At 55.7% G+C, this 15155-nt stretch overlaps 3 protein-coding genes across 3 annotated transcripts in view; 2 read left to right on the forward strand and 1 right to left on the reverse strand.

Moving 5' to 3' along the window:
* The first annotated feature begins 3412 nt into the window (after positions 1–3412).
* On the forward strand, positions 3413–8670 carry NRROS (negative regulator of reactive oxygen species). The gene is made up of 3 exons (XM_018083138.3): positions 3413–3446; positions 5958–6081; positions 6316–8670. The coding sequence occupies exons 2-3, from the start codon at positions 5974–5976 to the stop codon at positions 8281–8283; spliced, it is 2076 nt and encodes a 691-aa protein (XP_017938627.3). The 5' UTR covers positions 3413–3446; positions 5958–5973; the 3' UTR covers positions 8284–8670.
* A 3458-nt stretch (positions 8671–12128) lies between these two features.
* CEP19 (centrosomal protein 19) lies at positions 12129–13344 on the reverse strand. Its single transcript, XM_018083175.2, has 2 exons — positions 13159–13344; positions 12129–12850 (listed from the first exon to the last, which is right to left on the reverse strand). The coding sequence occupies exons 1-2, from the start codon at positions 13286–13288 to the stop codon at positions 12489–12491; spliced, it is 492 nt and encodes a 163-aa protein (XP_017938664.1). The 5' UTR covers positions 13289–13344; the 3' UTR covers positions 12129–12488.
* A 979-nt stretch (positions 13345–14323) lies between these two features.
* Positions 14324–15155, forward strand: part of PIGX (phosphatidylinositol glycan anchor biosynthesis class X) — a 6639-nt gene continuing 5807 nt past the window's right edge. Inside the window, 1 exon segment of the mRNA XM_029963673.1 lies at positions 14324–14338. Within this exon segment, the coding sequence (XP_029819533.1) occupies positions 14324–14338 (15 nt within the window).

Consider the following 15155-nt stretch of genomic DNA (forward strand, 5'->3'; position numbering starts at 1 on the left):
CTGGAGTAGATGGGTCAAGGAGTTTTACTGCTTTCAATGGTTTATTTTATTGTAGAGTGCAAAGATAAAGTCAGTTTATCCACCTTTGGCAATCCTCTGGGAAAAACTTGGGCAACACTTTTGGGCGTAGCTGCAATCTAAGACCAAACTAGATGGAAGCAACCTGGTTGTGGGGCTGTTTGCAGCTCTTGAGGACATGTAGGAGAAAAATCACAGAAAGGTTTAGGTTAGAAGGGACCTTAAAGCCCATCCAGTCCCACCTCCCTGCAACGTGGAGGGACACCTTCCACTATCCCAGGTTGCTCCAAGGCCTGTCCAACCTGGCCTTGGACACTTCCAAGGATGGGGCAGCCACAGCTTCTCTGGGCACAAGGTCAGTGGCCTTGTCCAGCTTTGGGCACTTGCTTCTCCTGCAGGTGAGTTCCTGAGTGTCTCTGGAATGTCTCGGAACACAAGGGAGTGGATGCTCTTGGCTTCCAGTTGCTGCAGAAACATGAGGTTGCACTATTTCAGCATCCAATGCATCCCACTGCATGCTCTGCTCTGTGTGATCCAGCTGCTGTCCCGCTCTCCAAGGAGGAGGTTTCCCTTGGCATGGTGGTGCAGGATCCTGTGCAGCCCCCAGGCTGGGGTGTGATGGCAGGGCAGGGGTGTGATGGCCACGCGTGCAGGCGAGCGGGGGAAACGAGATCCTGCTGTGGCTCTGCCCTCCCTGTCCCACTTCCTCCTCATTTACAGGCTGAGGAGGAAGAGCAGTGACCACGGAGATGGAGCTGCCTGGGCTGGACCTGCCTGTGGGAAGGGAGCCAGGGTGCAGCCTTACCCCGGCACGGGGATCCAGGAAAGGGCTGTGGCTGAGCCGCCAACCAGTTCCCCTCTTCCCTTCCCACACGGCCCTGTGCCCCCAGGAACATGGGTTTCCTTTCTGCTAAGGCCTGTTCCTGCCTCTCTTCTGAGTCCCATAGAGGAACCTTATAGAGACTGAAGGGTCAAAGGTGGGAGCCTCTATGAAAGTCCTGCTGTGGTGTTTAGGTCCTGATCAAGTGTCATCCAAGCCCAAAGGCCTCATTTTCCCAATTGTTTGTGCTGGGACTCACCTGTGGGCTCATTGGACGTTGTCAGTCCTGGGGGGTTATTGCCTCCCCCCTCCTCCCTGAGCTCCCACAGCCCCAGTTCTTCAGATGTCGGCAGCCAGCGTGTGGCTGCAAAGGTGGGTGAGCAAGCCCAGTGCTCTGCTCAGAACAACCCAGAACTAATTCTGGGTTCAAAGAAGTCTTCTTTGAAGAGTCAGCCTAGAGGAAGGTGCTGGGGCTCTGGGGGGTCCCAGGCACAGGAGTCACTGCAAAACCAGAGCCTGGAGCTTTAGTGGCTGATGTCAGTGCCGGCACACGCCTCTCCTTGGACACCCAAGCGTGGCCAGGTAAAGCAGCAGGGAGGTGGTTTGGCTACAGCTGAGGGGGGAAGAAGATTTTGCAGCTGATTATAAATTGCTGAGTTTTGGCCCTTGGCTTCCCCTTGCAGGAACTACACCCAGGGGAGCTGTGCTTCCTGCAGAGCTCCCGTCCCACTGCGGCGCTGGGCTGGGGGAGCCCCTGCTCCTGTACATCAACGTGTCTGTGCCATCCTGGGATGGGACACATCCTGAGCTATTCCCTGGGGATAAACTGGGCGGATTCCTGTGGAGAAATTCAGCCAGATGAAATTCCAGAGCTGTAGTTTAAAGTGTTCAGCCATCGAGCTGGACATTTTAGCTTTTCCCTTTTGCCCATGCAACAAATGATCTGTTTTCTTTTTTATGTTCACAGTTCATCTTAAATTAGAGGCAACTACTGCTACTGGCAGCTCCTGGGATACAGCAAACCTGGAGCTTCCCTTGTTTTCTCCAGAGCAGGTGATTAAATGAAGTTAATTAAATTAATGATGCTTTGCACCATTCTCCCTTGCAGAGCTACTTGTTTAATTCTCTCCACTTCTCCATTCCAGTGGGAATCAGGGAAGCCCATGGAGAAGCCCATTTCTGTTTCACTTTTCTCCCACTCACCAAGGCTGTGGTCCTGCTACCAAGTGACCCTTCTCCTGGTGCTTCCACTCTGGAATAAATCACATTTCCTGCAGGAAAACACAGGTGCAGCAATGGGGCTGCTGTTTCCTGTTGCAGTTTCTCCTTTCCCAAGCATCCTGTACTGGGTGCAGCATTCCAGCAGTAACTGGGAACCTGCCCTCTTGTCACAACTTTTCTCTTGGTTTGTGCTTGACAATTTGAGGGTTGTTAAGGGGAAAAGATGGTTTGGAGGAAGAGGACGTGGGAGGAACGGAGGAAGTTCACTGAGTGTAAAACCATGTGGGGATTCCCAGTCCTCCCCTACAGCTGCAGGAATTGCAGCTGCTCTTGTAGACACAGCTCCAAGCAGCTGAATTTCCTTCAATTTAATCCACCTGTGCCATTGGGCTGGATTGGAGCTTCCTGAAGAGCTGGATGGAGCAGCAGGTCCTGGCAGCTCAGTCCCTGTTCCTTTACTGTGCTGATATTAAAAAATAAATGAAACCCCCATAAACCACAAATCCAGTGTGAGGGCTGGGGGGTGGGGGTGAGGGGTGTGATGCTGCTGGGGAGGAAAAGGAGGGGACCAAGCAGCAGCTCTGGGACGTTTTCAGAACCACCAGCTGCAGGATGTGGGGAAAGTGTGAAGTGCAGCCCTGCTGCCAAACTGCCCCAGCACAGAGCCCTGGCCTGGGGCTGCTTTTGGGAACAGTGGGGTGGGTGAAACCTGGGTGGGTGCTGCAGGGACTCTGCCACCCCACGGTGCCCTCGCTGCCGGGGAGAGGGGGTTACACTGCCCTGGCTCTGGGGACGGGCTGGGGGTGGAGCAGGGCATGAAACAAGTTGTTTTCTCTCCCAGTTCCTGCTGGGCTGCAGGAGGAAGCTGGTTTGACCCTCGAGGCATCACCGTGTTTGGTGGCACTACAAGGAGGAATCTCACCAGAAGGTCTCCCAGGAGCCTCCAGATCCAGTGAGTGGAGTATGGTCAGGGCTGAGGATGCTCAAGTTTTACAGCTCCAGGTGACTCTCTGCCAGCTCCTGCACCTCCAAGCAGCAGGTGAGGGGTTTGGGTGAGGGCTGGGCCTGTGGCACGGTTTGGGATCAGCAGTTTATAACCATTGGCCAGTCTCAGCCCTTCGTGTGCCCTTGAGCAACGCCATGGGAATTGTGCCCTGCTGCAGTTTCTGCCACTCCTGTTCACTTCTCTCTTCTCCTTCTTGATTTTTGTATGTCAAACTTCCTTGAAAATGGAGGAAATGAAACCACAGGGCTTTTTCACGAGTGGCATGGGACAGCTCAGCCTTCTCCCAGAGAAGAAATTAAATTTAGGAGGAGGGCAAAAAAAAATTATCTCCCTGGTCATTTGTGTTGACTGCAGGAGTTTGGGGGCCACGTGGTCTGGCAGGTAGGGGGGATCCCAGCTGAGATGTCCCTTGGGAAGGTCTTAGTGTGCCACAGTTCATCTCTCAGCTCTGCAGAGTATCCCACTGGTGCCATGGAGCACATGGCATGTGGAGCATGGACACTGCAGAGCAGAACCTGCTGATCCCACTACACAGGGTCCTGCTGCAGGGCTGGATCCCTTCTCCATAGTTCTGAACCCTTCCCCAGCTAGGTAGATCAATGCAAACTGTTTTCCTCCTCAGTGGCTGGATTTGGGGCCTTGGGGATGCGTGGAGACCTTGGGAGGAGGGAGTCATGGGATGGGGAGATAGAGAGTAGGAGTAGATGGGGATGAGGAGTAAGGGGACGTCCTTGCTCATATTGCCTTGGAAATATGGATCGTTGTTTCTTGGCAGCTGTGGGAAAAGCCAGTTCTGCTGAGTTTCCCACAGGGATCAGCACTCAGGAGTCCCTGTATCCAGATGGGTCTGACCTGTGCCCTGGGTGCTGGGTTTGCAGAAATCCTGAGCAGCCCCAGGAGACCCAAAGGATTGGGGGTGGAGAATCTGAGCATCCCAAGTCTCACCTACACAATGTGAGGGGCTGGGCACGGGTGTCCCAAAGTGGGGACTCAACATCTGGGACATGTCCAACCTTGGCTTGGGATGCAACAGGCAATAACAGCCCCTTCTTCCCCCATGGGATGCACATCCCTGGGCTCCTGTCAAAGTCCCTGTGCTGGGCACTGGAGGCAAGCAGGAGCTGGAGGGACACAATGGGAATAGGTGCCATGCAGGGAGGTGGCATTTCTCCACGGACCTCCCTTCAGTCAAGATCTCTGCGGCCCAAAACCCGAGCAGGGGTTCTGCCGCCGGAGCTGGGCAGAGGAGTCCCAGTGCAAGGCTTGTCCCTGGGAGCAGGAGGACAGGCAGGAGCTGGTTCCCCCTGGCACCCCCTGGTTCCCTGCCCGGCCGCCGAGGTTCCTCCTTGCCAGGGAGCTGTGTGTGAGTGCGTGACCCCGGCTGTGAGTGCTGAGATCAGTAAGCGAGGAGCTCGGCCGCGCTCTCTGCCTCCATGTGACTGCAGTTTCCGTCGCTCCTTCCGCAAAGGCTATATCGGTGCTCGGCAGGAGGGCGGGTGGGTCACACACCCAGCGGGTCACCCCTGCCCCCGGCCCCGAGAGCCCCCCGAGCGCGGCCCGGGGGCCGCTGGCCTCAGGATGGGCTGTGCCAAACCCTGCGCGCCGCCCCACCCGGTGAGTACCTGCCCCCCGTACCTGTGCTGGGGGAAAGCCCCGACGGGGGATTTTGGGGAGCCCTCGGTGCCAGTCTGCGGGTGTGTGGTGGCCGCGTGTCACTGGTGCCCACGCTCGAAGAGCTGTGGCTGCGTGGGCCGGGGCTGGGCTGGTGTGAGCTGTGGGGAGCACCCTGGGTGCTCCCAGAGCTCTTGGATGTGGGCTCTGGTGTGGGGCTGCGGGCAGGGGTTTCCTGCCAGGGCTGCCGCCTGCTCTCCTGGCTGGGCAGGTGCCATCCCTGCAGCTCCAGGGAGGAGCGGGAGCATGGAGGTGCTCCTGGTGTTCAGAGAGGCCAAGAAAGGCTGGGCTGGCTGAAGGCAAGTGGGAGTTTCTCCAGAGGAGTTCAGGAGCCAGAGCCAAAGCTGCTGGTTTTTGGGAGCAGTCAAAGTTTTTGAGACTCAGCAAGGTCCCTTTCCTGCTCCCTGCTGGGTATGAGGTGCTGCTGGAGACCAAGGGCTTGGGAGGGCAAAAGGTGCTGTGTGTGAGCTGCAGCTCGGGGAAGGGGGGCTTCCTCTGCATCCCCCTGATTAATAAATGCTGCTTTGATAAGGCACCAGCTCTGTACTTTTGGCTGTCCCAAGGAAGAAGACAGCCCAGGACATGCCCCTGCTCCCTCTGTGCTGTGAGGCTCCAGCTGCAGGGCTGCCCAAGATAACCCCCCGTTTCTCCTTCAAGCAGTGGCAGTTCTGAAAGTGCTGTGTGCCGAGGCCTTGCTGAGCCCTCGCTGCTCATTTGCCTGAGTTTCAGCTTTTCCCCAGATGCAAATGTCATCGGCTCCAGTCCCACCAGGTCAGTAACAGGGCAGGTTGTGCTGGAGAGCTTCCAATTCCCCGGGAGGGGACGGGCGCTGGGCGGGCTCAGGGGGGACTGGGTCAGTGTCCCCTGGGGGAGCATTTGGTGCCAAGAGAGGGGACACAAGCCCTGCCAGGGGGACTCCTCTGCTTGAGGGATGCAGTTCAGTGGCATTCACGAGCAGCTGTGCAGCTCTGACGGTGCCTTTCCCACGTGTGCTGCCCCATGCGGGGACCGAGCTGCCACCTCCCTGTCCCTGCTCTTCTCCTGCCCTCCAGGCTCAAACTGGGGGAGCCCCACGAGGGCTCCTGCTGGGGAGGGTGGGCTTGGTGCCGAGGCCCTCTGTCCCTTCTCCACAGGCAGCTCGTGGTGGCCCAGGTCACCTGCACCTTTTGGGGTGAGCAGCCTGCAGCTTCTGACCTCCTCGCTCTGTTTCCATCTCCGCAGGAGTGCCGCCGCTGAGATGGAGGCCCCGCTCCCTGGTCTCTCCCTGCTTCTGGTCCTCCTAGCAGTGGGAAGGGGAAGCGGGGCAGTTGCAGCCTGGGCACCATCTCCGGGTCGCTGTGAGCTCGTAAGTCCTCTCCTGTGAACCCTCACCCCTCTGAATGCTTGGTCCTGCCTGGCAAAGCCCGGGCGCCTCAGCGTCTCCAGACCTTCCCTATCCCAGCTACTGGCTTGGAGGGGACTGGGGTGCCAAGGTTCTAAACACAGAGCCACCTCCTCCATACTCATTCTGCTCCCCAGACTTCTCCCTCCTCATCTCCTGCCTCTCAGAGTGGTGTTACAGATCCTCCTCTTGCTTTAGGTGCAGAGCACCATGGACTGCACTGGGAGATGGCTGAGTTCCATCCCAGGAAACCTTCGAGGTGATACCGAGGAGCTGTTGCTCGATGACAACACTATCCAGGTCCTGGGAAATGCTTCTCTGCTTCCATATACCCAGCTCTGCCATCTCAGTTTGACCAGGAACCGGCTGGAGCTCATCGAGCCCGGCACCTTCCACAGCAGTCAAGGCCTCCAGGAGCTCTCCTTGTCAGACAACCTCCTCTTCACCAACTACTCGCTGACAGCAGCTGCTCTTTCTGCTCTGCAAGCCTTGAGGACACTGGATCTGGCTGGAAACCGCCTCACTGAGGACATGGTGTCAGTTCTAGTTTGGAACCTATCTTCCCTGGAGTCCCTGTCTGTGGCCAGGAATGTCATCATGAGACTGGACTCGTCCATCTTTACAAACATGACACAGCTGCTGGAGCTGAACCTGGAGAAGAACTACATCTTTGAGATTGATGAAGCTTTTGAAGGGCTGCAGAGTCTGCAGAGGCTCAACATAGCTTACAACTACCTCCCGTGTCTGGTGGGGTTCGGCCTCACCCAGCTCAGGGTGCTCAACGTCAGCAACAACATCATCGAGTGGTTTCTGGCTCTGGAAAGCGATGACCTCTTTGAGCTGGAGGTGCTGGACCTGTCCCACAACCGCCTGCTGTTCTTCCCCGTGCTGCCCCGGCAGAACAAGCTCCACTCCCTGCTGCTGCAGGACAACAGGATGAGCTTCTACCAGCGCCTCCCCAACGGCACGTCCCTGGCCAACGTCACCGTGCAGTTCCTGATCATCGATGGCAACTCCACCAACATCACGACGGTCAGGCTCTGGGACGAGCTCTGCTACAGCAACCTCTCCTCCCTGCGTCTGCTGGACATGAGCCAGAACCAGGTCTGGGGCCTGCCGGAGGGCTTCCTGGCCCAGATGCCCTCACTGACCCACCTGAAGCTCAACCAGAACTGCCTGGAGGCGTTTCACCTGTTGGAGGAGGGCCCCTTAGCCATGCTGACTGAGCTGGACCTCAGCCAGAACCGGCTGGTGGAGCTGGGGACAGAGGTGGGTGTCGGGGATGTCCTGCCCAACCTGCAGCTCTTCAACGTCAGTGCCAACAGGCTGCGGGCGCTTCCTCCCGGCGTTTTCACCCACACCAGGAAGATCACTACTGTGGACCTCAGCCACAACCAGGTTGACCTCTGTCCCCAGCCAGACGTTGTAGGTGAGGCGGAGAGTCCCCCCTGCGTAGACATCAGGGGCGTGGAGACCCTGACCCATCTCTCCTTGGCCGGCTGTGGTCTGCGGGGGCTGGGCGGCCGCCCCTTCCAGGGAACGTCGCTGATCCACCTGGACCTCTCTGACAACTGCCAGGCACTGTCTGGGGGCCTGGGGTGGCTGCAGGACCTTGCCCTGACGCTGCAGGTGCTGTCTCTGAGGAACACCAGCCTCTCCTCGACCGGCGTGGACTTCTCCACCCTGAACAGCCTCGTACGCTTGGACCTTTCGGGGAATTCCTTGACCGCCTTCCCCGCCTCGCTGGGCGCCCTGGAGCTGCACAGCCTGGACCTGCGGGACAACTGCCTCCCGGCGCTGCCGCCGGACACAGCGCGGACGCCGCTGGGGAGGAGCCTGCGGGAGCTCTACCTCAGCCGGAACCCCTACAACTGCTGCACGCTGGGCTGGTGGGACGCCCTGCAGCGGGTGGAGGGGCTGCGCGTCCCCGACGGGCGGGAGGTGACCTGCAGCCACGGCTCCCACGCCCTGAGCCCCGGCGCGCTGCCCGAGCCCGTCCTGCGGAGCTGCCGCTGGCAGACGGCCGACCTGGCGCTGCTCTACCTCGTGCTGGCTCTGCCCACCTGCCTGACGCTCCTGGTGGCCTTCGCTGTCGTCTTCCTCATGCTCAAGGAGAAGCTGCTGAAGCTGCTGAAAAACCGGTGTGGGGTTTCCAGCCCTTACTGATGGCTGAGGAGGAGGAAGAAGAAGAGGAGAAGGAGGAGGAGGAGGAAGGGCTCAGGACAGAGAATGCGAGTGGGAGGTTGGCTGCTTACAGGATTACAGCTGATAACCTCTCCGAGGTGGGTGAGATGGAGACTTGATGGATTTTAGGACACGGGGTGCTGGGTGAGCCCTAACGGTACCCAAAGGGTTCAGGGCTGTGTCCAGTGATGGAGCCTGGGAATCCTCAAGGGACACATCTTCAGCAGAAATCTTCGGCTGGTGTGGACAAGAGCTGAGCAGACACGACATCAAACACCTCTTGGCTGAAGGGACAGGTTGCCCAGAGAAGCTGTGGCTGCCCCATCCCTGGAAGTGTCCAAGGCCAGGTTGGATGGGGCTTGGACCAACCTGGGCTAGTGGAAGGTGTCCCTGCCCATGGCAGGGAGGTGGAACCAGATGATTTTTTAAGGTCCCTTCCAACCCAAACCATCCTGTGATTCTGTGACTGTTTTCCCCAGTGCTGTTTCCCCCCTCCCCACCCCCTTCAGGCAGTTCCTTTTATTTATTCCCACCTCAAAACATCCTCCAGATCTGCAAACGGCCTCCACGAGGTGCCCCGGGCTGGAGCAGACATCACCCGGGCGCTGCAGAGGAGGCTCTCCCTACCCTCAGCCTCCCACAGTGCTCTTGCGGGCACTGCAAACCCGCAGGCAGCCCGGGGCATGCACCCTGTGCGTGCGCTGATAAGATGGGCGTTGTCGGCAGGACTGACACATTTTGGGGGTTTGTTTCTTTGGTAAGCCACAGTCCCGGTTAGAAAGTCCATTAAAAACAGCCCAAGTGAAACGATGTGAAATATTGATTGAAAGGCAGGAGAGTAAATTATATCCTGCTTATATTTTATCATGGACTTATTTTCTGCCAGCAGTGCTGGATTAAACGTGCAAAGGAAGTAAGAGAAAGCCCTTCCCTTCATTGTGGAAGCCCTGCTCCGGTGGGTGTGGGGGGTTTCCTCCACCCAGCTCCGGTTTCAGCTCACATCGTCCCTCTGGAGGGGCAGCGCTACCTGGGGAAGTGCTGCTCTGTTCCTCGGAGAGTCTCTGGGGGGGAAGGAGAAGTGATGGTGGTTTGTGCTAACTCAAAAACCCTTCTGAGAACTGGAGTGGCTTTATTCCCTGGCACTGCTGGGATTTTCCAGTGAAACGTGTTTAATTGGGAACAGGGGGAGTGGGAGAGCCGCAGTGCCGCTGTGGGCATGCCGGGGATATGTCCTTATGTGGGTGGGCTCCGCAGGGCGATGTGGGGTGTGCTGGGGGCTCAAGCCCACTGGAGTTGTCCTGGGAGGTGGTGGAGGGAGATGCCCAGGCTGGCGTGGGGCCGGGAAGATGCCAGGGGTGGTGCAGGCAGCAGGAGCAGGGCAGCCCCCTCCCCGGCAGAGGTGTGGGACAGGCATTGGGTGAGCCTGGTGTGGCCGATGGCCGTGCCGGGCTGGGAAGTGGCGCAGGTCGGACCCCGCTGGACATGCTGGCAGCTCCAATGGGACCGAGTGCAGCCAAGGCTCTGGAACCCCACTGTCAGACCCAGCTCAGAAATGGCTGCTTTCTGGCCCTATTTTAGACTGAACTAGCCAAAACCAAACCAGGCCCCAGCTGGGGAATCCCTCAGCCTCTTTCAGCCCTTCTTTTGCCAGTAAGCTGCACCCCTGGGGGACAGCAATGACCTAAAAATACATCCCTGTGCTGTCTCCTGGCAGCATTCCAGTGTCTCCCTGCTGGCAGGGTGAGCAGGTGCCCCAGTCCCTGGGGGTGTTTTCCCCTGCTGTGGGTGCCAGGGCCATCCTTGGATTGTGGATGGGCTCGCTTCCCCCCCACCCCAGCCAACGCTGCACCTCCTTTTGGAAGGGGGATGTGGGGTGCAGCTGTGGGAACACATGCAGGGAGGAACCCGGGCACCTGGCACTGCCCAGGGCACGAATAAAGAGTGGGAGTTCTTGGTTCTGTTGAGCTGATGGGCAGGATAATCCACACTCCCCCATCACGTGCCTGGAAAGCTGAGGCTCACCTGGAGCTGGGATGTGCATGGGATGTCAGGGCAACAGGAGGAGATTCCACTTTCAGAGTGGTGGATGTCTTTACAAAGCTGCTCTCACCATCTCTGCAAGGTCATGGCGATAGGGAAGGCCCTTCCATGACTGGAGAACCCAAGTGTCCCACCCAACTTCAGTAATGGCCAAAAGGACATCCCAGGGAGCAACTGGGCAGTCACCTTCATGTTGGGAAAACCACGGAGTATCCTTTATTTGGAACACACCTCTAGAAGAGGGTGGCTGGGAGCAGTGAGCGTGGATTGATGAGGGTAACTTGTGCCTACCTGACCTGCTTTCCTCTCAGGATGAAATTGGTGGTCTGTAGGCAAGGGGAAAGTGGTGGGTGCCATTTCCCTCAGCTTCAGCAAGGCTTTGGACACTGTCCCACAACATTCTTCATCCAAGTGTGGATGTCATGGTCTGGATGGATGGGCAGCCAGGCAGGTAAGGATCAGCTGGAAGATGAAGCACGCAAGGTAGTGGTTAGTAGGAGGCTGGTGAGAAAACACCAGGGTCTGGTTTGGGATCTGCCCCATTTCATCTCTGTCCATGACCTAAAGAAGGCTGTGGAGCAGCTTTGTGCCAAGTTCACAGATGAGCCCAAACTGGGAGGACCAGCAGGGCTTCATCCTGAAGGACTGGTGTGGGCTAGAGGGACAGGCCAGCAGGAACCTCACGGTCCAGGGAGGTGATTACCCCCTCAAGTGGGCACTGGTTAGGCCTCATTGAGCCCCCACTGTGAGAAGGGCCATGCCCAGGGAGGGGGTGCAGCCACATCCTCCCAGCCCAGCCAGGACAACGCTGGGTGCAGGATGGGTGTGCAGGAGGAGTCCCCATGGCCCCCTCCCGCCCAAGTGGGAGATCTTTTTCTGCTGTTCTGTTGCAGTCCTTGAGGCAAGGCCTGTGCCAGAGCCCCACATGCCCCTTCCGGTCCTGGGATTGCTGAGTCAGGCTTTAGATTTCTTTAATTGTGGCAAGTGAGGCACCAGCTTCCGTTCCTAACTGAAGACCCCCGTGGCCAGGTGTGAGCTCCCTCCTGCTCTGCAGTGGTGGCACAGCACTGTGGTTTCACGGAGACCCGTTCCAGATTTTCCCAGCAGTGACTCCATCGTTTCGGTGTGTGGGAGGAGAGCTCCTCCAGCCCCAGCGCCTGGGCTGCCACAAGACATCTTGCTGATAAATTTAACATGTTTTATTTAGTTTGTGGTTGCAAGAAGGAAGGCAGGAACTAGTCTGGGAGGCCATTTACAACTCCTCTGAGTTACCTCAGGCAACAGCTCAGGATGAAGGCCCATCCCACCCACAGCCCTCACAGCTGCCTGGGTTTGGAAAGCTGAAACTCGGGAAGTTTTTGGAGTTGTGCAATTTCCTAAAAAATCCTAAACTTAGTCCTCCAGTTGTTGCAGGAGAGAAGGATTTGGCTGGTACAGACCAGCTGAGGTAGACAGTGGGAATAAAAGCTTCAGTGGGATGAGTAAAGGTTTTGTTTTACTCTAAACCCTGGCCTTTGACTTTCTACCACTCTATTTTTTTCGGATACTTTAAGCACATTCTCCCAGAATTGAGCACTTATAAGAAAGCATCATCAAGCAGTGTAAGGAACCAACCACCCCATTGCAGCAATTTGAAATCACTGTGTTTTCAAAAGTGCTTTCAAGACTAATTCATTTTCTAGATATTCCTTTTCTTAAATATAAGGATTTATATTTGTGTAAGCTAAAACTGGAGATTTAAGCATTTTTCAGGAAATGTGAGAGTAATATCCTCAGTGCACTGTTGATTTATATAGAAAGAATGATATATATTTAACTTCCCAGCAGGCAATAAGAAACACTCTACTTGTGCAATGCAGCTTTAACAGTGCTTTCAGGACATGAATATTTAACACTTCATTTTCAGCCAAAGCTGACTGAAATGTAAAAAAAAAAATCGAAAGATTAAATAAATTCTTTTATGTAGGAAAAGACTAAAACCACCCAACAATTTCAGCTGCCCGGTTTCCATTTCATCAAGTCTGGCTTCTTAAACAAAGCTCCCTTAACCCTGGGACTGCTGTGGTCCCTCGGATTCTCTGTAGCCAATGTGCATCAGTTCTGTGTGGCACCGACATCATCCTCTCTGCTGGGATAGAAATCTGGAATCAGATTTCTTCATCTGACTCCAGGTCCCAGCCACAGGACTCCAGCTGCTCATCCTGTGGGAACTCCACCTCAACGTCATAGATGAAATCGGGGTCATCCTTCTTCTTTCTGTTCTTTTCAAAGAGCTCGTCCATGATGCTCTTCCTCTTGGCTAGTTCCTTGTCATCTAGTTTGTTCATATCCTCCTCCGGGTCAATGGTCTCTTCCTGCCGAAACTTTTCCAAGCTCTCAGCCAGGCTCTCTCCTCCCAGATGACCTCTCAGCAAACTGTAGAGCTTCTGGAGCTGCCGCAGCGAGACCCCTTCCAGGTAGGGCTTGTGCCGAGGGTTGTTCTTCAGCTGCTCGGCAGCCATGCTGCAGTCTGGAGACAAAAACCACCACGAGGACTTAGAGCTGCAAGCAAAGCTCTTCCCAGAGACAGATCTTCTCCCAGTCCCTCCCAAGGGTGTCTCTCCAAACCCTCCAGACTTAGAGAGGCACTGCTCAGGTTGAGATGGAGCCTTGGGCTCCTCGGGCAGGCAGTGTCACCCCAAAACACCCCTGTCTGCACGCCCTGCATTGCTGGTAAGAGGCTACTCAGGGGTTACTAACAATGCTGTTACAGTGAGTTCCTCTCTCTGTGTCTGGAGGGGACCTAGGGAATGCTACAAGTGAACGAATGCACCTCACCTGAGAACCTGGAGAAATTCCTGACGGGCATGATGCGTCGGCGAGTCTTATCCTGGCTGTGGTCTCTGTAGATGAGGACGATGGAGGGGGGCTGGAAGCAGACCCCACACTTCTGTGCAGTGAAAGTCATCCTGGTCCTGGTGCTGGGAGTGGCCTCATCAGAATCCTCAGCAATGGTGAACCTCACTGGGAAACAGGGAAAAGGGAACAAAGTGAGTGTCCCTCAGCGCTGGTCTTTTTGTCAGGAGTAGAGTGACATGTTCAGCAAAATCCCAGATTCCCAGGATGGTTTGGGTTGGAAGGGACCTTAAAGCTCATCCAGTTCCACCCCCTACCATGGGCAGGGACACCTTCCACTACCCCAGGTTGCTCCAAGCCACGTCCAACCTGGCCTTGGACACTTCCAGGGATGGGGCAGCCACAGCTTCTCTGGGCAACCTGTGCCAGGGCCTCCCCACCCTCACAGGGAGGAATTCCCTTATTTGTCTCTGTTTGTCACAAGCCTGGGCATATCACACTCCTGATTTCATATGGTGAGTGACAGCCTTGCATCCACAGTGTTGATGTATCTAATGCTGTGGCTGCCCCTTTTTTAAGATTTTAAGAGCAGGGGCATCCAGTCAGTGTTTGCTTTCTGAAGCTTCAGAGTGATCTTGCTGCCTGTGACAGACAGGACAAGGAGAGAGAACAGTCAGAAACGAAAACCAAAAATAACAAAACTCCTTATTAGTTAACAACGAAAATATGAATTAATTTTTAAAGAGTGGAGATGTCTCATTTTAAAGTAAGGACTGCTGAACTCTCAGGTACCAGTGCCTCAGTCAGCTACTACACAGAGGAGGTTATGAAGTTGATCCCTAATTATCCTTTTCACTTTTCTCTGAAGCATTTGGTCTTGTAGCAGGAGAGGAGGAACATCAGCCTGACTGGCAGCAACAACTTCTCTTTTCTGCCTTATCACATTTGTCTCCAAATGCTCTTGGGAACTTCTCAGCATCTGCTCTGCCCTTGGCTACACCCCCTTTCTGGGTAAAAATTAATGAATTATGGAATTAAATTAGAGCAGATTTAAAGATCCAAGTCTGCTGCAGATCTTGTTTCCCAGCTCAGTTTACAGCACTGAGGACGTGTGTTACTTTTATTTTGGTTTTAAATAAGTGAAAATATGCCAAATGTGAAGGTGAGCTCAGACTGCCCTACAGAGAGCCAAAGTAACAAATTATATCCCCAAAAAAATCAATTTACGTCTCCAAATTGAGAAAAATTACATTACTCTTCAAAAACTGCTTTGAAGTAGAGTTGAAAAGTCTTCCTCCTTTGTTAAAAGCCACACAGGAAAGAGTTCAAATTTGCAGTAAAGTCCTTAATAGTGGAGATTAACCACCCTGGAAGTGTCCAAGGCCAGGCAGGACAGGGCTTGGAGCAACCTGGAACAGTGAAAGGTGTCCCTGCCCATGGCAGGGGGGTGGAACGAGATGAGCTTTAATGTCCCACCCAACCCAAACCATTTTGGGATTCTGTGAAGACGAGCAACATAAACGTGAGCAGCTGCTCTTTGGATCCGCGGGTGTGTTTTATGGCACTGCCGACGCCGGCGCAGCAGCGGCGCCGCTTTTGCCGTTAAAAAGCCGTTTTTCCGCCGCAGGAGCGGCCCGGGGGGGCGGCGGGGCAGGGCCGGGCCCTTCCGCCCCTCCCAGATCCCAGATGGATCCGGGAAGGGAACACAGGGGCTCACCTGGTCCCACCTCCCTGCCCAGCAGGGCCATCCCAGAGCACACAGCACAGGACTGTGTCCAGGGGGGTCTGGAATATCTCCAGTGAGGAGACTCCACACCCTCTCTGGTCTCTCTTCAGGGCTCGGTCACTGCACAGGGAAGTTCTTCCTCATGTCCAGGTGGAACTTCCTGGGCATCGGTTTCTGGGCTGGGCACCCACTGCTGGGCAGGCTCGAGCAGAGCCGGGTCCATCCCCTGCCCCTCCCTGCAGACCCTGACAGA

This window comes from Manacus vitellinus, unplaced genomic scaffold (genome assembly GCF_001715985.3).
Source record: "Manacus vitellinus isolate BGI_N305 unplaced genomic scaffold, ASM171598v3 scaffold_60_pilon, whole genome shotgun sequence".
In the NCBI taxonomy this organism is placed as follows: Eukaryota; Metazoa; Chordata; class Aves; order Passeriformes; family Pipridae; genus Manacus; species Manacus vitellinus.